Source organism: Candoia aspera, chromosome 1, assembly GCF_035149785.1.
Source record: "Candoia aspera isolate rCanAsp1 chromosome 1, rCanAsp1.hap2, whole genome shotgun sequence".
Classification (NCBI taxonomy): domain Eukaryota; kingdom Metazoa; phylum Chordata; class Lepidosauria; order Squamata; family Boidae; genus Candoia; species Candoia aspera.
Genome location: NC_086153.1, coordinates 72,218,791 through 72,243,749, shown reverse-complemented (window position 1 = coordinate 72,243,749; position 24,959 = coordinate 72,218,791). Strand labels below are relative to the sequence as shown.

The 24,959-nt window shown below is 37.8% G+C and overlaps 1 protein-coding gene across 1 annotated transcript in view; it reads right to left on the bottom strand.

The window, feature by feature from the left end:
• Positions 1-24,959, bottom strand: part of NID1 (nidogen 1) — a 63,431-nt gene that overhangs the window by 6,781 nt on the left and 31,691 nt on the right. The window contains exons 7-17 of the mRNA XM_063306529.1: positions 24,738-24,938; positions 22,420-22,662; positions 21,279-21,422; positions 19,930-20,058; positions 13,341-13,484; positions 12,382-12,504; positions 10,151-10,366; positions 8,669-8,841; positions 6,701-6,827; positions 2,766-2,937; positions 44-201 (exon numbers count right to left, since the gene is read on the bottom strand). Of these exons, the coding sequence (XP_063162599.1) occupies positions 44-201; positions 2,766-2,937; positions 6,701-6,827; positions 8,669-8,841; positions 10,151-10,366; positions 12,382-12,504; positions 13,341-13,484; positions 19,930-20,058; positions 21,279-21,422; positions 22,420-22,662; positions 24,738-24,938 (1,830 nt within the window). The remainder of the gene's footprint in view (positions 1-43; positions 202-2,765; positions 2,938-6,700; positions 6,828-8,668; positions 8,842-10,150; positions 10,367-12,381; positions 12,505-13,340; positions 13,485-19,929; positions 20,059-21,278; positions 21,423-22,419; positions 22,663-24,737; positions 24,939-24,959) is intronic.

Here is a 24,959-nt window from a genome sequence, read left to right as displayed (position 1 = left end):
AACTGACTCTCAGTTTAGTTCATTCTATAGTGTAAGACTTTACCTGCATCTACCCAGCACAACAATGAAGAATAGGCATCAAATGTCAGCCCATTTGGCAGTCCCAAATCATCCTTAACAAGGATTCTTCTATTTGTACCATCCATGTATGAGGTTTCAATTTTAGGAGCTTCTCTGTTCCAGTCTGTCCAGTAAAGGTTTCTGGGTGTATTGAAAAAGACACATATACAAATAAATAAATATAACTGTACATAAGGAGAGTATCATGAAAAGAAATATCACATTGGTATTGTTTCTAATAAAATTACATGGGTATTTCCGTTAAGTCACCAGGAGTCAAGCTTGACTGAAGGAAGATTTTACCTTTGCACAGGATTTCCCTCTCAATTTTGTTTTGTTAACCATTCTATCACTGATATTATAAAATTCAAGATTCACCTGCTGTTTACATAGTACAATGAGCCTCAAATCAATCACTTTTTAATCTAAGGCATTGTGCAAACTTAAGTCAGGTAGTTAATGGTGTACCACAGCCACTGTGATAAATTTATGATTCAGAGATTGAATCTGAATGGGCTTGGGTAATTTATAGTTCAGCATATCATAAGGAACCAGCTATTATGTCAGCATACTGAGTGAACATCTTGCTTAATGACCGAGGTGATTCGCTTAATGACCGAATGAGAAGTTACATCATAAGCCCATTTTGGTCACCTGATTTTACTCTTAGTGACTGTGGCATTTTGCAACAGAGTTGCTGGTCCCAATTGTGGTTGCTAAGCGAGGACTACCCTATACCCCTGATAAGTCATAAAGGCACCTGAGTGGGCAAAACTATGGTAGGGCTGGACAGGTGTATGCATGATGTTAGTTCACTGCTCTCTTAATAAATATAGTATTGTCTATCTTGCAATCATGACAGAACTGAAAGCTCTTCGTATATCTTGTGCCTCCAGTGAGAACTCTGGATTGAAATTTGACTTGTTTATTTTCTTGGCTATCCATGGTATTCTGAGGAGTCTTCTCCAATGCCAAAGTTCAAAAGCGTCAATACTCTTTCAATCTTGCTTCTTCAAAGTCCAATTTTCATGTCCTTAGAATGTCACAGGAAAAACCATTGTAGGTATAGACACATCCTGGCATCTGAATATCTTTTCTAAGGCCTTCACTGCTATTCTATCAAGTGCTAGTCTGTGGTATATTTCTTGACTCTGGTTCATTTCCTGTTGATAGTTGATTCTAAAAGCATAAGCTATCCACCAGTTCAGTATCTTACTCTCAATTCTAAGGCTGGTAGTTGTAGTGATAAGGACCCGTGTGTATGTGTGTATAGTTGTGCCTTCGAGTCTATGTTGACTATGTACCTGTTATCATTGTTTTGAGCTTCTTTATATTTTATTGTAGTCCCATTTTTTCACTGTACTCTTTAATTTTTATTAAAGAGCTTGCAGATCATTTACATTTTCAACTATCAGAGTAATGTCATCAGCATAATGCAGATGTTTCTTCTTCCAATTTAAAACCAAACTTAACTTCTTCCAATCCAGCCTCCCTCTGGAGCCAGTCTGTTTTGTCATGTTTCATCCTGTGTATAGGTTTCACCTGGGATTCCTACCTTCCTAAGGACATTCCACAGTTTGCCATACTTTGAAGCAATTCCTGATATTTTCCTTGAAAATGGTGCATGTATGGTCAAGCTCATATTGTGTAAAATGGTGGGCTTCCACTTTAGCTTGACTTGGAACTTGCTCATGAGCTGTTTGTGATCTGTTCCACAGTCAGCCCCTGTCCATGCCTTTGCTGTTATAACTGAGCTCTTCCACTTCCTTGTACCATTAATATAGTCAACTTGATTTCGGTGTGTTTCACACAGTACTGTTCCATGCAACACTGCTCCAGGTTGACCCAGTTGTACCTGATGTGAGATACCCTTCCCACCTTTTCTAGTCTTGGGTTACTCCTGTATTCAAGGTTAAGACTATCTGCACAGAAAACATGACTTTACACTGGCAACTTCAGCTAGTGTGCAATATTAGCAGGAAATCCCCAAGCTGTTCCTAAAGTGAAAGAAATTCAACACTCAGAGGCTAGGTTCACACAACATACTAGACTAAGCTGTAATGGGTTGGGTAATTTGTAGTCAGGGTGCTATGGGATCCTACCATTGTCTTAGTATGTTATGTGATTCATGCCATCATATTAAGCTACAATACAGTTTATTTATTTGGATGTAACATGTTATGTTGTGTTTTGTTAACTCAGGTTTAGGGTTTAGCATATTGTGAGAACCATCCAAAGAAGCTCTAGGAGGAAGCTATTGAGAAAAAAATCTCACAAAGGACAACAGCCATAGCATCCAGATGAATATATAATTATATACATGCAAACCTTTGGAATGTGCCTTAGAATTTTTACAGTACAAAATCAAACACTCACTTCTTTCTTATTATGACTCATCATTCATAACTATTTAAATTTGCGAATACTTACACAGCTATGTTATGACCCGTGGTTACAACAATAAACTTATTTACTTACTTACTTATTAATACTTACACAGCATTATGATAAAACATTAACAAAGTTTTGAGTTTATGCAAATATTTCACAAATACGTGTTTATTTTGTTTAAACAAAAGAATATAGCAACTGGGTGGTTTGGACTTATAGTTTCAGCACGTGAAAAGAATATGATATAGGTACTGAAATAGTATGGACTGTGAGAAAAAAGTTCTAAAAATAACAGGACATTTATATATCCCTACCCTTTCACAGGATCTGCAACAATGGCTCGAGGATTCACCAGTTCAGTATCAAACAATATACGTCGATGGCTGCCATCTACTCTGGCTACCTCTATTCTGTCAAGCTGAGAATCAGTCCAGAAGATAGTACGGCCAAGGTGATCCAGCGCTATTCCTTCAGGACTTTCCAAATCTTGAAGAAAGAAATATAAAGACATCAGTCAAAGGGCATGGCCAACATTCAAAGCCACTCCTGACTATTGAGGAAGTTTCATTTGTTCATGAGATCTCCCTTCCACATTTGGTACCAAACTCCTGAAGAGGGCTTGAGGCATCTAATTGGCCTCTGGTGGAGCACAATGTCCCATCAGAAATGCTGGGTTCTTAATAATGGGCAAAGTGCCAAGACCTAGTGCCATTATTTCCATGCATATCCAATGTTGGCATTGAGGATGGATCAAAGATTAAACCTCATCATACTCTTTACTTAGCTGGCTAATTTTCAGCCAATTTCCTGTGGAGTGGAATACCTCATCTTGTTCCAGACAGATTCAAGGAAAATATTTGTCAGTTGTGAATAGGATTCACCTATCACTAAAAATCACAGTCATAACTCTTTAATGGTAAGACAAAAGCAGAATATTATGCTTAAAGGTACCAAGGGACTACATGGGAGAAATTATGAAAGAAAAATATCTGTTCTGCTGAAGGGAAAGTAAAAGGGGGAAACTAGCTAGTGGATTGGTGAATTGAAACTGTTATTTCAGTTTAAAAGTTCCTAGTCATGGATTTACAACAGATGTGGACCAATCACTTAATGTTTAAATTGTTATTTCAGTTTAAAAGTCCTTAATCATGGATTTACAATAGATGTTGGACCAATCACTTATTCCTATGCCCTAATCTTCAAACCAATGACGCTAAGTGGTATAAATGCAATGCTAGAAGGAATAGATTCCTTTTGTTAATTGACTGATACAATTTTGTTCTGCATTTCCTCAAGAGCTCACAGTAGTGAATAACACAATTCCTCCATCACAACATTTCTGCTCAATAGGTTGGGCTGAAAAAGTGTCACTGGCCCAAAGTCACCTAGTGAACTCCATGGTTCAGTGAGGCTTTAAACGCAGGTCTCCCCATCCCTAAATTATAGTGGTATAATATATTGTGGTATACTATAAGTCACTATACCCATTAGTACTCATCATTCCTGCTTATATTGTGACTGTTAACATTCTACTCGAAAACAGATACTGTAGGTTCATTCCATGTAGAGACCTGCAAGGAAAGATCTGCAGTGGGTGCCTGGATCATTACACAAATATAACAAACTCTGTGTTCTGTTTTTTGGTCAAACAAACAAGCAAACAAAATAGGCTTCACTAAGAATTGGGATGAAGTTATACTTAAATATGTCGATAAAAGATACATATCTTTGTGATAAGGTAGTACAGTACTATGATTTTAAGCTACTGACTGTAAAACAACAGAAAAGCACCTATTCTGAGAAGTAATAAACTTTTAAAAATCAACTGGTTTTTAGTTATCAGGAGAAAATTTAGAGCTCCAAGTAGCTAATTGTTTCAGAAAACAGATTTCAGCTTAGAAGAACTCTGAAAAATGTATGTGCGTAGTTTCCCTTGGACAGTGACCAGGCCAAAGTAACAGGAAATAGCAGATGATAACCTTCTATTCTGGCTCCAAGGGTTGCTGATCACAAACACAGATTGAGGATAGAAATTTTTTAAAGGTCCAATATTCATCCAACTGTGTTTTTTTTTTTCCTGCTCAGAAAGGGTTTTGTTCTGTTCAACACAGACTGCCCACAATTTAGGCCAAGACTGCAAGCACATTCCATTTTAGATGAACGTTATACAACTTTTCTTTTAAAAAGTATACTGCAGTCTATATATAAAAAATGTTAACTCTTTCCTCCATGTATAAACCTCACAACATTAAGACTGTTCCTCAGTCCCGCTCCATACTCCATTTCTTATTTCAAAGAAGAAAAAAAGAATACTGAACTTTTTCTTTTCTTTGCCAGGTTTTCAAACTCTACTTCTTGTGGTGAAACCTACTTACCCATACTAGGCAGAAAATCATTTCTAGTTGATTAAACAGGCCAGTAAAAGCCACTCTAAGTTATATGACTCTGCCCACATAGTTATTGAAGTGAATATAACCTTTTAAAAAACACATATTGTGTAACCCTTCAAATGCTGTTACAAAATTTGGTTGCTGCTCAATCATACAGTCACTTTTGATTTTTTTGACCTAACTTTTTAAAAAGGTGGCTGGGTTACAAATGTTAAGCCTTTGCATCTGGAGTATATTAGGGGAGAGAATCTCTTCCATAGCTGTCTTTAGTTTTGGGGTTACTAACCAGGGATTTAACATACCCTGGGATAAATTTTATTTCCAGACCAGCTGATAATCAGTCAGGCATAAGGTCAGCCCATATCTGAATGCAATGAAATTTACAAAATAGTAACTGTTCCCCATTTGATTGCAATGTTAGGATTACGCAAGAATGGAAAGGAATTGAAGGGTCAGAGCACGAGAAAGCATTTCTCCCCAAGGAGTAGCTTCTGCAGCTGTGGAACTTGAGCAGATGATCATAAAGGTCACAGGCTATTCAGCTGTCATGGAATATAGGATTTAATGGGCTTTTACATGTGCAAAGCCTCTTCCATTCATTAGGCCTTAGAAGGGGTTAATAGTCAAAACATGCAGACTTCCCTGTGCAAACTCTTTCACAGAGGCAGCTGTGCTATTGCTCAGTGGCCTTGTGAGAGATGAGCAGTCAGGAGAGCTTCATCCAAGTTGACACTTCACTTACACACATTTTATAGAATTCTTCTAAACAGTCAGTAGGTTGATTTTTGTGACTGAGATTGAAACCTACTTATCCATACTAGGCAGTAAATCTCACTGAACTCAGGGATACTTATTTCTGAGTTACACATAAAGGGATTGCACTGTACGCACAAATTACAGATAATAAAATAAGCCCCTGTAAGCAATAGATTTGAGTTACGCAATCAAAATGACACACACAATATTATAACAAAATTCGATTAGATACACATATGCTTTCTTCAACTGTCTGTTATAATAGTAAAATGAGCAATACTGAAAACTATCAAAAGGTTAAAAGTACAATACATACTGAACAGCATTTTACTCCAAAAGATTTTTAAAAATAGCAAATCAAATTCGTATTCAGACTGGCAATTTCCACATGAACAAAGTTATCCCAACATTCATCCATACAATCAGGATATTTGACCACAGGCTCACAGGATAAAAACAACTGCTTTACCGACATGTCCATTCAAATATGTACAAGTTTCCAAAATTCTTGGCTATACCTAATAAAATAACAGCCAATAAATTATCTGAACAGAGTGGCATTGGTACCATTCTACACTAAAGTATGTTTGCTAAGTGTCCTGGGTCTGGTTGCTTGTATGAGAACTTGGATAGTAGTTTTGTTTTTATATTTAGGATGTTTAGCTTATTTTCCTTCTTTTTCCTTTCTTTTCCCTCCTCCCTACACTTTCCACATGCCTGTCTGTCTTCCAATACTTCTTTTTAAGAGCAACAGAAGAGATGGCCATAAGACCCTAAGTGAATCTAGAGATTGGAAACAATTGATAATGTTGGGGCTTTTCTGCAGTTGGAAGGCTTTTTGATCCAGCAGAATGTGGAGCAAATTTTCAGCAAAAAGAAGTTCTGCCACTCTCTGTCCCCTGCACTAATTTCAAACTTACTCCACAGGGTTTTTCAAAACATTATGGGACGTTGTGCTAAGGACTTCAGGGTTACTTGTAGAAAAGCATCTTCCATCTTTTTTCAACTTGTGGAACCCATATTTGGACCCAAGAGTCCACCAGCAGAGCACTATGCATTGGATCCAATGTGACATGGTGAGGAAGGAAATCTATAACCCCTACCTGTCTTTATGATGGATACGGGCTCTCCTCCACCAAGGCTTGCTCTACTGATGGATGGGCTGCTGATATCTGTCCAATAAACCATCTTCTCCAAGCAGTCATAAGCAACTCCAATAACAACTTTATCCTGCATTTTAGACAAACTATTACAAACTATTATATCACACTTCTAATGCTAAAGAAATGGCTAAGTATTCAATGGCTTGAAAATTCTACAGTGAATAATAAAAAGACTGGTGAGAAAATGCAAAGGTGAAGTCTTACATCCAAGTTGTAATCAAGCCTGATTCTGTTTAGCATTTGGGGATCAGTCCAGGTGGGTTAGGTGCTGCCTCCTGGCTTAAGGTGATACCCAGGGTCAGAAACAAATTGCATTGCAACAATAGGAAAGGAGTAGATTACCACCTCAAGCTTGGGACCTCTACAGTCCAGCTAAAAATAACCTGAAATAATAGCACAGAAGGACTTTTCCATCTAATAATTATTTCAGTCTTTCCCGACTTGATATTTGCAAATTCACACTGTGCTATGTTAATTCTACTCCCATTTCTATAATCTAAGCCTATAGCTTGCATCCAAAGGAAACAACTTGTCACTGAACCCTTATAGAGACATAATATTCAGCATTTTTTTTAAATTTTACATCAAGGATTGTGATTCAGTTGCATGCAGAAGTTCCAAATTTCTGCTCTGTGCAATGAAAAAGGATCTTGTTAGAGCTATGAAAGATCTCAGGATGAGGCCTCAGGATGCTGCCATCTGCCAGAATAAGTAATGCATATTTAGGGAAGTCAATACTTTGACCCTGTATAGGGCAGGTTCAGATATTTAAACACCAAATACCAATTATAGCTAGATTAGGCTTCTGGAAGAATCCAAATATATTACACAGAATCATGAGACAATAAGTGTTCTAATTAACATTAAAATGAGCATAAAGATCCATTCCCCTCAATCTCTGTGCTTGAAGAAATTCTACATTCACTCTATTCTTTAGTTGCCCTCCCCACTGATGTTACTGTCTTTATATTGCTCTTTTCTTGTCTTCTCCATATCCAGATTTGTCATTCTAACACCTTTTGCCATTTAACCAACACTATGATCAACTACCTTTCCTTGCCCTGTTTAATTAGTCTCTCAACCATGGAAAAAAAGATGTGCACAACTGTGACATGAATGTGTAATTAGATACTGAGAATTAAAGAGAAAAATGCAGCTTCCATTGAACATACAATATCAATGATTTCTATAATCTTTTTAAAAAATGCAATGCTAAGACACAAAGCTACCCATTCAGAAGATCTGAACTCAAAGATTAAGGTCCTACTACACAGCAAGAAACTCAGAGCAATTGCAGAAGAAGATGGGTGAGTGGAAAAATACTTACTCAGGTCAGACACAGGGAAGAGACTAAAAAGGAACATATGCCAGAATATAGACACTGACCACAGTACAGGAAATTATCAAGATAAATTATACCATTTACAGCAGGAAAAGTAAGTGCTTCAAGAAAGAGAAGATAAAGAGCATACTCAGGGAGGAAGTTTATATGCCACATAAAGTTTTATAGCTATCTACTATGAGCACTTAAAATCCAAGAGTCCCAAACATGGAAAGTTTATAGAAGACCCTGACATGCTTAGGAAGCCAATAAAAATTAGTTCCACATAGAGTAAGTCTGTTTCTAGCAGTTTTGCATGATTATCTCAGAAGCAAGGAAACTTATAAAACACAATGCTACAGGGACATATTTTTCTTTGGAGATCCCCTGCCTTTAACCACAAATTACAAATAAAAATACAATGCTACAATTTATTTTAAAAAAAGGTCAGGGTTCAAAAAATGTACCAGGCATTAGGTTAAGTCCAACCATTCAATATGCAATTGTTCCTAACACTGGATTTAAGAGGCATTTTTCAAGCCATTAATTCAATATATTGAAACGCATCATGTTCACAGTATACTTACTGGCACATACAGCAAAGCTTTTGCATCTGATTTCTTCATAACATTTCCTTCCAGAGGGACATGGTCAATCTTCCCACTCTGAGCAATGAGTAAGTGGCTTCCTGGAGGCAGGGGAACTGCATCTGGTTTTACGGAAGGTCCAATTGTAACAGGAGGGGCAACTGTGCCCAGACCTTATTGACCAATAATATAAAACACATATTATTAGGTTATTCAGACACCAGACTTGCCATATCTACAAGGCCAGGTAGTCTTACTGATACAAGTCTGGCAATTTAGCACACTTAAGGTGTTGCTAAAACACATGCATAAAAGTTTGCAACTTGGTGCATTTTTATTTGAGAGTTAGGTCCAATGAGCTTAGCTGGCTTGGCCTCAGATTGCACTGCATGTCTCCTCCACAAAAAGTGATGAGATTGTAAATGCAAAACTTAATCATGTTTACACCACTGTATGCATGCATGCATGCATGCATACAAACATACACACACACACACATAGAAACCTATAGGACATAAATGTTCATTGCATACTACACTTCTTGCTTAAGGGATAGAGCCGTTAGAAAAACAAGGTGGCCAATCCACACACTTATGTACAATAGTAAAGGTAAAGGCTTCCCTTGACATTAAGTCCAGTCGTGTCTGACTCGAGGGGGCGGTGCTCATCTCCGTTTCAAAGCCAAAGAGCCGGCATTTGTCCTTAGACACTTCCATGGTCATGTGGCCGGCATGACTAAACGGAACGCCAATACCTGCCCGCCGAAGCGGTACCTATTAATCTACTCACATTTGCATGTTTTCGAACTGCTACTTATTTTTACAGTTGATGATCCTCTTTTATTTATTTATACAGCAATGAAGTTTAGGTCCAAAGTTACTTCCCTGCTATCCCAATCACGCATTGGTAATAATATCAAAATCACTGAATAATCCAGAAGAACCAAGAAGGATAATTCCAACCAAAGTCCATCCATAGAGATCCACGGGGGGAACACAGGGAATCAAGTGACAAAATGTGTACTAAGACATCTCAATATAGACTACGTGACTTACATACTTGTGTCTGACATCAGGATGCAAGTCCGAAGGTTCAGAGTTTGCTATATGATGTCAAATACATGTTTCATCATTGTGGTTTGTACCAGAGGCCTATGCTTTCACTTTCTGTTATCAACTAGGGTAAAATGCAGTATTGACTGGGAAAGGTTGTATGCAAAACATTTCCTGCTGGCAGTATTTATATTTTCTACTGAAGCTTCTGCTATAGGAAATACAAACCTAATTATAACATAAAACCAGGTAATTCAAATCACATTTGCTGTATAAATACACCTTTCACTTAATCACAATTTGATATACAAATAATTGCAAATACCTCGGGCTTGTAAATACCTATCTTAGTTACCTTGAGAGTAAGAATAGGCAAAATCTAAATGAAGAAAAACTATTACACTAACTTACTGGCTTAGAAGCAACTTACATGGAGGTTGGATTCCTGGGCCACTTCTGGTACCATCCACCTCATTACCATCTCTGTCCACACACCAGCAGTAGCCAGTACTAGGGTGGCACTGGGTTGGCAAATAATTCCCATAGAGATCACACTGAGGAATAAATTGGCCAACTGGCCTAGGTCCCCTTGGACCCAAAGCCAGAATTTGTTCTTGTTCTCTTTGGCATTTGGTCTTCTCTACTTCTGCAATAAAAAGAAAAAATATTCTTTAACTTCATTTCGATTAGATCAGTTACTTGATCCCATATTCTACCCAACATAAACCCTATGAGTTCTGCAAAGTCAGCTGGCGTCCATACAGATGGCATCAGAAATGGCTGACGATCTGTCATTCAGACTACTCACTGAAAGTTTAGAATTGCAGTGAGAAGATACAAACTTCCATATGATGGGAGATACTATGAGATAGTGGGATTTTTCCTATCAGGAAAAGTTGGAACTTTTGAGGCTTTTTAGTCTAGAAAGGAGGCAAATGAGAGAGGACATAATTGAGGTGTACAGAATTATGCATGGTATGGATAAAATGGACAAGGAGAAGCTATTTTCCCCATCCCAAAATACTAGAACCAGAGATCACCCAATGAAATTGAATTGAAATTGAAGGGCAGAGAAAAAATAATGTTTTTCTTTACACAACATGTAATTAAACTTCGGGATTCACCGCAAGATGTGGTGGCAGCTACCAGCTTGCCTGGCTTCAAAAAAGGGTTGGATCAGTTCATGGAAATCATGGGGATCAATGGCTATTAACTTTGATGGTAGTGTGACTACTTCTGAAGGCCATCAACTGAGAGACTAGTGGGCTTCCTTGTGCAGTTACTTGGCCACTGTTAGAACAGACAGCTGGACTAGATGGGCCAGCTGAGCACTGCTTAAGTTCTGATGTTCTTTGGCTTTCTCTTTTTCTGCAGGGATAGTGTTTTGAAATAGCTGTTGTTATTTTCTTTTGGGTTTTGGGGGAACAGAATCAAACCCAACGGCCAATTTTTCCAGAGCTATAAATAACACATTTAAATAGATTCAAAGCAGAAAACCAGTCTGGGAAACTTTTGAGTCATTAGACTACAAAGAAATGAAAGGGATACTCAAGGAAGATAGGGATCCAGTAGGAAGGACTGTTCTTAAGTTCTTAACCATGTGTCCCCTAAAGGTATTTAGATTAAATTCCCAGCAGCATATTGGCTGCATATTCTGCAGATGTAGCCCAACACTTCTGAAGGACATCAAGCTGGGGAAGATTGGTGTAAGATGGAGTCATCCTTCGTGTGATAGCTCTAGGAAGCAACCTGTCATTTTAAAGTGGTATTCTTAGGAGAATTTCAAAGCAGAGTTGATTAATACTTCAATATTAGTCTTGTAATCCATTCAGTTTTGCTTCTGTTACTAAGCATTACCAATATGATGTGAAATTTTACCAGCAATTCATTTACCATGTGAAGGATAACACACTTTAACAGTTTTGGTGAATGATGCTTAGTAATCATAGCCTCTAGCCAGAGTATCCAGGTTTGTTTCTATATGGTAACCTATGAAAAGAAAGGGGTGACAGAGTTCGGACATCTGTTTCTTTTTGAGCTGAAACAATGGAGTGTGAGGATATAATGATTTAGTTATTTATTTATCATATTTGTTCAGTGCCCATCTCATGTAGTGACAACTCTGCACAGCTTAATTATAGACACTCTTAGTAGCTATTCGAGTGCTCCTCTTACATCAGTACCTCTTTTACTAGCAAGCCAGATATGAAGTTATGCAAAATTCTGCAGCTTCTTTAAAAAAATGAGTTTAAATAAAAACAATTTCTGCATTTGCAGAATCAAATACTTTTGCTTAAATTTAAAGATGCAGAAAGCTGTTTTAGAATATTTCAGCTATAATACTGTTGAAAAACTCTTTAAAAAAGGTAACAGAAGTGTAGAGTATGACCTTGTAGTTCTCTCCTAGCAGCTATATGTAGGATACTGTTATAGTATTATAAGGAAAATGGAGTTGGATAGCTCATCTTTTTACTTCCCTAACTACAGAGAACAATGTGCTGGAACAGACAAGAACAGATCTGAAGAAAGAGCAAAAAGCAGTATCAAATAATTATACCTCAATCAAAGCTTGGTTAGTGATAGTTTGCAAAACATAATTGCTGCAGCTCTACTATTCAGTGGAACTACCCTTTAGTGTTTGCCACTCTAAGGATGTTTTACCTTCTGATGTACATTGGAAGCCATCTCCATGATAACCTGCTTTGCACTGGCAGCTGAAGGACCCTGGGGTGTTATAGCAGACAGCATCTGGATGGCAGCGGTTCAGTTGACATTCATCTACATCTATTTTTATAAGAGTAGGGAAGAATGTTGTGCTTTACAGTAAGATATATATGCATGGAAGAGACTTAACTCTTCTGTAAACAATTTGAATCTGCAACCCCACCCCCTTTTCTTTTTGGTGCAATGACTGTGTCTTCTGACTCAAATAATAACTATTTGATAGTTTATGAACAACAGTTATTTAAGCACGTATAGACTGTGAGCATGACAAATGTTTCCAAGAGTGTTCTAAAAACTAGCCAACCAAAGGATCAATTAAGGTACTTTAGAGAGAAAAACAACAATCCAAAATTGGAATATACCAGCATTCCATGCATTTCATGTACAAATAAATAAACAAATAGTCAGTGATAAGCCCAAATGGGCTTAATTTTTTTCCCATCAACATAAAAGGTGCATTTCTAGTAATAATTCCTTTATGATATCCACAATCAGATTTCTTTTATAAATGTTAATATTGAAATAAACTGTTGCTATATGCATGCAAATCCTGCAAATTCTAGATGGAATCTGTGAACATTTGATAAGTGCATGCTGTTAATAATTGTTTATCTCTGTGTTTTTAGAATTTCTGAAGATATTTGTAATTAATAACCTTTTCGTTGCACAACACTGGTCATATTTGCTTTCAAAATATTAATAGGAAAAATAATTTTAAAAAATATGAAATGTAGAACACTGGGCCCCAGCAATGAAAAAGCTTCTTTTTGGCAGTTCACCCCACTCAAAAGTTATTTTCTTCAACACCAAAAAATTATTATGACAAAAGGAACTGAATACAATTACCATATAACAGAATTACATAGACCAAAAAGGAGAACAAAGCTATCCCTCACCCACACAGGTACGTCCGTCTCCAGAAAACCCTGAAATGCATGCACAGATGTAGGAGGATCCACCAGAGTAGATACAGCGGGCACGCTGAGGGATATCACATGTGTGTGTACCCGTTAAACAATGATTCACTACACGGTCAACAGCTGTAAATTAGAAATGCATATATAAAGATTAAAATTCAAGCTTTTTCTTTTTCAGCAAAAGAATTTTTGAGGAGATGAAACTAAATTGAGAAAAAATTGAGATTTTTTAAAAGTAATATTTGCATGTTGGGATTTCAAAGTATTGTTGACTTTACACCTTAGAACATTACAAACTTTGGGAGAAATCATGAAAAACATTGGGTAGCCAAATCATTACTTAGAAGAATACATATGGCATCTAGCTAGCTCACCAGTACTCTGTATTTATTTATTTTCTTGTGTTTATCAGATGTATTTTGGTTTCAGCCCTATCAGTCTTGCAATTTATATTTTGATGCTAGAGTCATCTTCTGGTTTCATTGATTTAGCTGCTGCTTTTACCAAACCACTTGCCACTTTTCCTGGACTCTGCTTTTTTCTCAAGTATAGATTCTCACAATCATGGTAGCTTTCTCAATCTCTTTAGCTCATTATTTTATACAAATCTACTTGATGTCTCACTTCTCTACGATTCAATGCAGCTCAATACATTTTGCTGTCTGAGATAATAGTCAAGATGGCAATCTCCAGACTTAGAGAAAAAGAAGCTTGGCAAGTTTTGCTTCTATCCTGATTTGTTATTAACAAGGACTGGAGATATCAGAGAATCCAACATTTGAGCTTCATAACATGTTATGGAGAATTTTTCATCCTACTATCTAAGTTATCCCTCACACCCTTCTTTTCCTGTGGCATCTAGGCGTGAATTTTCATACAGAATTCTATTCCTGCCTGAAAATGAATGGGGAAATAGGAGAATGTCAGCTTTATTTTGCATAATAAAGCCTGTATCTTGAACAAAGAGAAAATACCAGCAAATATGATAGTCATTGGGATATATATTTTTCCAAAATTACATGTGTAGCACTATAAATATAGTACTACTGCTGTGCTAGCATGTACTCAGGCATTCCATATTTTATTCTAAGTGGCATCCACTACCAGTTAATGTTTTGCACCTGGGGAAGACAGACAGACAGACAGATATGCATGCAGTATATATCACAATTTTACAACCCATTTTTGCTCAGACATATTTGTGACAGCATCTCCAGAGTGGAATATTTCTTTGAAACTCTGTACTGTTGCGTGCAGTATTTAGATCTTGGAAATTATTCAGCTCTGTATGATTCAATAGATAATCATAACATCAAACACAGCACTTTTTAAAACATAATTGCTGGTTAGCAATGGCTCCATATGGAGAAAGAATAAAACCATGAAAGGCCCCATGCAAACTCAGTTGCTTACACAAAGAATGATTTACTACCTTACTAAAAGTTAAGCCACAGCTGACCCAGAATTACAATTTGGTAACTGACCGTAGCTGCAACTCAGTGAGATATAAAAATGTTGGCAGAGTAATGAGTTTAAAACAAATACAGAACATTACCAAACTGAACACTCATCACTAAGTGTTGTCATTTGGGAATTAAATTGTCTCTGAAACATGACAGAAACAATACTGTTCATAACATGATGTATTTATGAAACATTTCATTAACATTCTTTTTAAAATGCTAGAAACTGAAAATCTTCATCCATGTTGCAAAACATCCAAAGGAACACTGAACCTGACTTAACTCTTTCTACCATGAAAACTATTTTTCCATTTTAAATCACTAAGTAATCACATAAATATATGCTATATTTAATTAAAATTAAATCAATTATTATTTCTAAAGTATTCTGTATGACACCAGCAACATATAAGGCTATATCCAATGTTGGCTGTAGGCCAGGAGAACAGAAACTGCAGATGAACAGATTTCTCTCCTACAATTCTCCATGACTTCTGGTAAAACTGCATGATTGGACTCCAATAATATTGACTATAGCCCATATTCTCCAAAATACATAAGACAAAATTGTCTGAGTTTCCCATACAATACTGCAAAGCACATCTAATTGTTTTCCTTTCCTTCAGAGTTATGTATCAACTGGGCCTGACCCCCGGTGACTAGATGAACAAATGTCTACAATCTCCACTTGTACCCACAGTTGCACTTGCAGTTATAGCCCACAGCACTTCCAAGGACAGCCAGTGATCTCCTTGATTCCCCATCCATCTAATCCAATGTCTTCCCCCTTCTCTACTTCCCTCAGTCTTTCCAAGCATAGTAGTTTTTTTTGTGTCAGTCGGCTCAAATCATATTCCCAAAGTCTGTGAGTTTCTGCCTGAAACAGTCTTTATTTAGCCCAGGACCAATTGATTGGTACTTTTTGCAGCCCATGGTACTCTAGGTAACCAACATCGGAGACATAATTCAAAGGCATTCATCTTCCTTCTTTAACATTGGAAAACCACTGCTTTAACCCTTCAAGTTTTTGCTTTCTTAGAAATATCTTTAATGTTCATATGTTGTCTAAGAAGTATCTTTATTTAAATAAATAAATAAATAAATCTTTAACTTTCATGTCTTGTATAAGTTTGTCGCTGATTTCCTTCTCATAATTAATTTCCTCTTTACTTCTCTTTCATACTATCTTTATTCTCATCCTTTATTCTAGCTAAATAAAAAACTTAAATAATTATTTCACTTATATTCTCCATTATCCATTTTATTGTAGCTATCTGATCTGCTGTCAGAGATAAGTCCCCCCATGCATGGTTCTATTTTCCTTTGTAACATCTTAAGCAAAACTTTGCTTGTACTAAGAATTAGTAATTTGCACATTCTCTTGCAGGTACCGAATAGACACCAATCTCAAGGCCACCCAGTTTTGCTTGAAATCTTTTGACACAGAGCTGATAGCAATTTAACTGCCTCTTCTCCTACAGCTTCTTCTGCCTTTTCTCCTGCAGCTTTAAACAGTTCAATGGGTATTCCACCTGCACCCAGGGTTTTCCTATATTTTAGCAGGTACTGCATCTTGTAAGTCACCTTGTAGTGGAATAGGTTCTGAAAATACACACTCTCTCTGCAAATGTTTCTGTCGTTCTATAATACTATTCCTAAATGGTTCCAGTATTGTCCTTCTACTTTTTTTACATTCATTTTAATCTTTTTTTAATCTCTTCCATGCTTTCCCTTTAAAAATCCTATCTTAGCTGTAAATTTTCTTCTGATTTCTCTGATTTTCTTAAAAAACAATTCTCAATTTCTTTATCTCACTATTTTCTTCTATTCATTTGCACTTTTAGTTGAGACTTATTTCCTTGCGCTTTCTCATTTACACATTAAAATTCTACATTCAGTCATTGTACAAATTTCATCCTCTGTCTCTCCCCTGATTATAATAATTGCATGTTTTGATGGGCACTTGGATTCTTTCCTCTTCAAATATTTTTTCCCTCTTCAGTTTTCACATTGTTTATCACAGCTGCTTAGATTCTCTTTTGCATAAGCTAAGGTTACCAGATCTGTTCCTTATGCTGATCTTATCTTCTGACTATACATTCTTGAGGTCATACCTTTCTGATACAACTGCTGAAAAGACTGGAAACGGATTCTTTTCCTTAGAGAGGAGATGGCTATAACTCAGGAAAAGAAGCAAATACAGCTTTAAAAAAAAAGGGAAAAACTGTGTGAGAAGAGAGTGAGAAGGTTGAGAAAGAGGTGGGAGGAACTCTGGACATCAATAACCAACAGATCGTGGAGTTTGTTAGTGGTTTATCTGATTAACAACAGTTCAGTCCAGGGCACAGAAAGCACAGGAAGAAGAGATTTAAAACCTTCAGAAGAGACACTTCACCTTAACAAACTCACAAGTAAAAGAGGGCTGGAGGTTCCTATTGCATTTCCAAGGGTCTGTACTAAATCCCCAATTCTTGCACTAAAACTCATGATTGAAGTCTGTGTGATTCTTGTTTCCTTGATCATATCCTCAATAGTATAAAACGCTCAATAGTATAAAATGCTTCCACTTGCAAGAAGTACTCTTTAAATTATTGTAGTTACAGTATTTGTTGCTCCTCAAATAATGATAATGCCAAAAGTTGAGCCATTTTAAGACCCAAATTATTTGGTGTCCTTTGAGACGTAAATGGAGCAGAATGTAGAGGATGATATACCCCCTCCACCTCCTTAGTCATATATAGAGAATATACTGTAAGTTGTCTTATTTGCATCTAGCTCAGTATTGTCTGCATTGAATACCAACACTATCTCCAGATTTCAGAGGGTTATTTTTTTCCTTCCTCCTCCTTTACTAGACATACAATTAACTAAACAATTGCATCTGACAGGAAGAAAGAAAGAAAATAATTTAGGACATGCCTAACATACAGTCCTGAACTAAACTTTCTTCCAAACAGATGTTGAAGCTACTAAAATACAAGAAAGGAAATGTTTAATACAGCTGCTTGGCAAACAATAAAAAATGTATGAGTCTAAAACTTCTAGAAACCATATCACATTACATGCCGTCACCATAAACTATTCAGTCTCCCTTTATTAAAAGTTTAGTCTTAACTCAGCCACAGTTTGATGTCTCTCCTCTTCCCTCAATATGCTTCATCAGGACAATTTTAATACACAAATAATTTAGTCAGCAGAGGTTAAAAAGACACTTCACCACAGATTCTGCTGGGATTGCATCTGGGTACTTCTTTACTAGTGGATCCATTATAGAACAGATGTTACTAGCCATGAAATCTAAGACTAGTATTAGTCTTCCCCATTTAAAATAATCAACAAAGGGGCATAGGGGGACTGGTTTTGCTGTTTTACATGTGTTTGTTGGTTAAGCAACTTCCATCTTCTATTATTTAGCTGTAAAAATGTCCCAGGTGCTCTTTGCCATGTGTCCTCATCTTTTCTAGCATTACTGGAATGACCCCAGAACCACACAGCAGCATGGGGCATTTTTATACATAAATGAAAGAAGACCAGAGACCATAGCCATCCACAAGGGGAGCAGGTGTGTGTGTGTGTGTGTAACTGATAAAATGTGTGTTGCAATATGAATTCTGCCCCTTATCTACTTGTGTGTGACATCAAATGCAAGTATGGCAGGATGGAGCTTATGTCATGAAGTTTCAGCCCAACTAGGTAGACCAGCTTAAGAAACCAATGCCATATACTGTAGGTCAGGACTACTTTTATTGTGCAGGTAGTCCTCACTTAATGTCCCTAATTGGGACCAGAAGGGTCTTTAGGTGAAACATCATGTGACTGCACTGCTTAGCGACGGCAGTTCCAGTAATCCTGGTTGCAGTCATTAGGCCAGGACCGTGCTGTTGTTAGGCAAGGACTTTACGCTCCTCCTGCTCTGCTGTACTCGCCTCCACTTCAACTCCCCCCATCTGTCTATCTCCCCCCATCTCTGCCCTTCTGGCCGCCCTGCACTCCACCACCTACCCCTGCTGCCCCACCCCCAGCCAACCTTTGCTGTCTTCCTCCTCCCACTGCTGATGAGGTGCACCCTGCCCGAAGCCTCACAAGCACGCCTTCTGCAAGACTTCAAAGACTCTGAGAAGAGAGCACAACTTTCTGAAGACAGCGTTCCAAAGGGAGCCACATGGAGGAAATATTCTCTGGAGAAGCTGCGTCCAAAAAGCAAAGGCAGCAAGGCATTTCTGCTTTGCCCGCGGTGGCTGGGCGAAAAAAGTGAAAGGTCAGTGCAGGGAGCTGGGAGAGAAGGCAGCTGGGTGAACAAATGTGGGTTGGGGCGGCTGCAGCTTCCTGGGGTGGCTTTGCAGGGCTGGGCTGTGGCAGTTGCAATTTTGTGCTGTGCTGTGGCTCAGGGCTTCTTGCAGCCCCAGAGCCACATGGTTCTGGGTCTGCTTGCCACCAGGGTGCCAGGCAGCCAAAAGGGCAGAGATGTGGGAGATAGGTGAGTGGGGAGAGTTGAAGGCAGTCCCTTACCTAGCTGAGGATTGGGGCTGGGAGGGACCAAGGCCAGAATGGCTTGGATTGGGGTGGTGCTCAGCTAACGTCTGATAAAATTCACTTAATGACGGCAAGGGGAATTGCCAGGATTGCTATTGCTAAGCAAAGCAGTCACACGACATCTGGCTTTACAACCACATCACTTAGTGACCAAAATTCCGGTCCCAATTATCACTGTTAAGTGAGGACTACCTGAAATGGTAGAACAGGAGTCAGATATGCCATTCCAGAATGCTTTTTCTGATCTGCAGCAAGAGGGAGGCTTTGGGAAGAAAGATGAGCATTTTGTTGTGTTAGAGTCCTAGCTGAGCATTCTTTGAATGCTGTCTCAAATATACAGATCTCAAACCCACTGTGCTTTTCTAACAGTACTTAAGAGCAGATCTGACAGGCTGTTTCACATAGAAAAGATAATTGCTAAATAAAAAGCTTAAATAATTATTTCGCTTTAACAAGGCCTTCCAAAATAAGCAAGCAGAAAATTAGGAAGAATTAAAGCTGGCACATTAGTACTTTCTTGAGCTGTTCTGGATTTCCCAAAACAATAAAGGGAAGTTTTGAAATAAACTCACCCACACATGTTCGCCCATCAGCTGAAAACTGATAACCCTCTAGACATTCACATCGGAAAGTTCCTGGCTGATTATTACACACAGCATTACTGCCACACACTGTTGGCTGCTCCAGGCATTCATCTACATCTGTGTAGAAAAGCAACATTATTTTGCAACTGTCACTCATAATTCTTTAAAGGAAGAACATGACATGTCTGTAGTTCAGCTTCAGTTCAGCTGAAAGGGCATCTCTGTGCTTCAAGCAAATCTGTTACAGCAAAGATTAGAAGCGCTAGCCAAATGACTTGTCAGGACACAAGTGATGAAGAACCTAACGTCTGATTTTGCCACATTAGGATATTGGTTTGTTTTTACTCCTTCAGATTCCTAGTATCTCAGCACAGTAATTTAGTATCATGACTACATCAAGGTCTGCACTAGATGAGATGGGCATTTATTTTTAAGCCCAAAGCACCTCAGAAGATTGCAGCCTTACGTACATAAATAAATTGTGGAGGGACATGGCTAATCTATCCTTTTCTCTCCAGCCACCTTCCTGTTCAAAATTATCTCCAGGTTGCTCTGCAGCCATTGTGAATAATTCTAAACAGAAACATAACTCAAGCAGGCCAGCAGCATTTTTGTAGTGCTGCTCATCAGCTTTGATAGACAACCTCCCAAGATGGCATTTTGCTTTTGTTTTTGTTTTGTTTAAAAAAATGGAACAATAGCTATTATTGCAAATCACCTTCAGTTTGGCTCTGAGAAAGTAAGAGCAAAACTCCATGGAGTATTAATTGTGTGGGTTGGCTTGGGTCCCTCCACACCCACCCTCCTTTCTGTGGACTGTTCTGATCTAGATAGGTAGGAATGGGGCTTTATCTTCATCATTCGCATTGTGGTCCCCATTTGGATAACATCCCTTAGGGTTATGGGCAAAACACCATTTCCAATTGGAACAAAGGATTAAAAATGTCTTCCTTGACCTGGATCTGGTCCCCTCCCAGTTGCTATTTAGTTAAGAAAATCCCAGCAGGTACAATTCAGATTATACAAATCATGTACATGTGTATAGTTCACGGGCAGTTCTGCCCTAATTTACAGAGCTTCAGGGTAAGCAGAAATGCTGTAAAAAAGATAGAGCATACTGTACAGAGTACAATTTGATCACACTGCTATTACTGTTGAGGAATCAGGTGGCACACGAAACAAGGGAAAAATACAGCAGAATTTGCCACGTACAGTAAGTTTATAATAAACAGGATATCAAACAGTAAAGCATAGATTCTAAAAGCAAGTGCAGTGATGAAAAATCAAATCAATTCTACAGAAGTCCAATTCTTTTCTACCAAAAGTAAACTTCCTACCATAACATGTATGTCCATCTCCCTGGAAACCCACTGAGCATTCACAGGTAAATTGATTGCCTGTTCCTGGGCGACAAACTGCATTAATATCACAGCCATGGGTGCCTGTGTAACAAGGGTTGCGGTTTATCTCTCCCGAACCATCTGTCAAGAGACCACAGAAAATACTTAAAGAAGAATATCTAAAGCAATAACCTATCTATAACTGTGCTCCTGAAAATGTGGTTTAAATTAATCTTTGAATGGTTTCAAGTCAGTAGGATGCCTATGGGTCTGTAAGCTCTAGGTCACACCGCTTTAAAATGCTCAGCAAAAAGTTTACACTCCTCATGACTGCAATGGTTAAGACAAACTATGGAAATGTATCTTAAAGGCAATAAACAGAAGCTCTAAGTTCTTTTAAGCCCATGCATTATTTCTAAATATAGAAACTCTTAAGTGTTTCTCTCAATTCAAAGTCATCAAGTGAATTATAGCTGTATTCTATTCACAAATAACATGCAGTATGTCTAGTCAATTGGTTTTTCTGCAAACCAATTTTATTACAGTAAATTTTCTGCAGATGTTCCCATTAGCTAGTGCCGATTACCTCACCCGTATGGATGATTTATCAGATGGAAACAAATAAGAGCAACTAACAGCAATTTATGGATTTATACATAGGGGATGGATAGAGAGTTCTCTTTTTCTCCTCATATTACTAGAACTCAGGGTAATTCATTGATACTGAATGGCACAGGCAGTTCAAGGCCGGCAAAAGAAAGTAATTCTTCACCATGTATGGAATTCATTGGCACACTAAGCAGTGATGGCCACTAGCTTAGGTCACTTTCAGCAAGGATTTGTGAAATTCATAAATAATACACAGTATCTGTTAATGGAACTTCCAGGATCAAAGTCAATACGCCAGAAACTAGTTGCTAGAAATGAACCCCGAGGGAGGCTGACCGCTGCCTTCAGATATTGTATATGACTTTCTGGAGACATCTGATTTGACTCTGTGGGAAGCAAGATGGTGGCCTAGCAAAGAGCGGGGCTCTTTCATATGGACTGTTCCATCTGAAAATCCACAAATATAAAATCAAGGACAGGCTTCTATGCAAGTGCAGAAGTAAACCATGCTAATTATCTCCCAACATACCAATTGGGCCAATTGAATTGCTCATTGCATATCGCAAAATCTGTTCTTCTTTGTTATATAAGACAAAGACACTGTCCACTGATAGCTGCTGAGTGGCTAAAACAGAATGATACAAATCATCATGGATGCATTCATCAAATGAAATTGTCTGTCGCCACTGATAAGAAACGGTATATGTTGGTGATACTCCATTTCTTTCTGGTTCTGTCACAGTATACTCTCTGGTAGATGATGATGTGATAACTGAAATAATGAAATAAATTCATATTAATTAGAATTTAGCCACATTTTAGTATATTTCATTTAACTGTATACATAATAATATTAAAATACCACAGACAATCTATCTGCTATAATGATGGGGCTGACTCTTGATAATTCATTCACAGAAGACTCCGAAAGACATCTTCTTCCTACTGAAAGAGGAAGTGGGGGCGGGGAAAATAATTTATTTTCTCATGCCCCTGCAATCTTTTGAGTCACATTTCATGCTGCTTCAGAACTATTTCGCTTCTTCAGAATAGCTTTTCAGGAGTCATGGGGGAAGGAGGTTAATAACAGAAATTGCTTCACTCTTTCTTTCTCCACTATGAGTAGAATACTATTTTGGGGGGTCCAATCCATTCCTTTATAAAAGGCTAATGTTTATTTTAATTTTTTTTAAAATTATACAATAGTTCAAGCCAAGTCTCACACAACATCAGTCAGCTTGTGTCTAATTTATATTCAATTCTCTTTTATTCAACTAAAGATGCTATCTTCGCAATGTTGAAAAGTCTAACTTCTTATATTGAACAACTAAAGACTACAGTTGACTTGTTCAAAATGTTGAATTAGGCTGAAGGAAAGCAGCAAATCTCCTGAGAATTGCTTCAGTAGACTCTTCTTAAAGTGATATAATCTTCCATTTTTTTCCATCAGGAGTCATAATAAATCAGGCAGACATAGTTCCCGTTGCATCACACAGTTCAATTTTTTATCATTTCTTGTTCTGTAATCCTAAATTCCATCCAGCAAATAAATTGATTCGTTTGAGAGCAAGCTCTAAAAGTCTTTGATGAAATGGTAAACAAGACTGAACAGTTAAGCAATTGATCATGGGTCTATCAGATCCGGACTATAAAAACCTGGACAACTACTAGCTAACAGCCAAGAGACACAGAGAACTCAACACTCTGCTGTTATCTAGTGGTCATCTGGATTTTTGCAGCCCAGATCTGGTCACCCTAGCAGGTCGCATCCTCAGTTATCTGAGTGCAGACTTTAGCACTGAACGATTTCATTACAGAAGGATTTCTCTGGCAAAGACTTTTTAGTAAAGCATCTTCCACACAATGGATGTACTAGGAAGAATGTGAAGTGTCATCTTTATCTATAATTATAAATGACCCCATAGGGTTTCCTGTAATATAATCTGGGGAAGCATAGAATTTGTGGCTCTCCCAAAGCTTTGAGTGAAGTTCTCATAACCTCTCCAAATGTTGCCAACCAACCTGAAAGAGGTCATGAGATAGAAAGGGGAAATTATTAAATACAAACTGTGTTGAAATAAACTATATCTGGGGAGTGTAGTCCTTAGCATGTCACTCAAAAGCCTCAAGATAATCCCTCATTTTCAACATATAACTGAAAACTAATCATTTTATGATAATTTTTTTTACCAAATATAAAGATAACTTGTTGGCTAAAACACTGCAATAAGTGTGACGATTTCAGTTCCTTGCCATAAATCAAAGATGCATGGCTGGTGGTGAAATTATAACATGGTGCAGTTGTGCTAGTCTGCAGATACATCACACTTATATGGGGGGAAAAATAAAACACAATGTGATAGGTCTAGAACAAAATACATATTTAACAGAGTTGACAGAAGCTGACTTACCTACCCCTTTTCACTAAGCAACCCCCAAGCTCCCACAACCCACAACAACTCTGCCAAGAAGTCGTAAATTCCTGACTAGTTAGGCAAATCTCTGAATTAAAAATGGTTGCCATTAATCAGAGTTACTCCCTTTTTCAATAGTCCTTAACAGGTTTTTTTGGAGGAGCCTTTAGGACAAGCTGAAGGAGCTACTGGGTAAGGGGAAGGGGTGGGAAGTCAGCTTTGAACGGCTGTATTTTGCATATATTGATTTGGGTTCCAGCCATTTAATGTCAATCAGTTTCCTTTAATAGTGTGATATACCTCCTTTGGTTAAAAAAAAAAAGTTCTAGCCTGCAGAGACCAGAGACTGAATAGATGCTTCCATGCTGCATTATTAGATTTGACTGCAGGCTTTCCAAGCGATAAGCCTACAAACATACAGTATTTAACTTACCAGAACTAGAAGAGTGATAGAGCTCAGTGTACGGTTCTATATGGACGGAGGAGCCAAATGGGATCTCAGGCACTTTGCCTTCAAGTTCCGTGCTGATTGTAAGATGCCCATGTTCATCAATCCCACTGAACTTCTGCTTAATGATCAGCTTTTCATTGTTGTTGAGGAATGTAACTTCTGCTTGCCTTGTAAACTCACCACCTAGAAGATTAATTACATTAT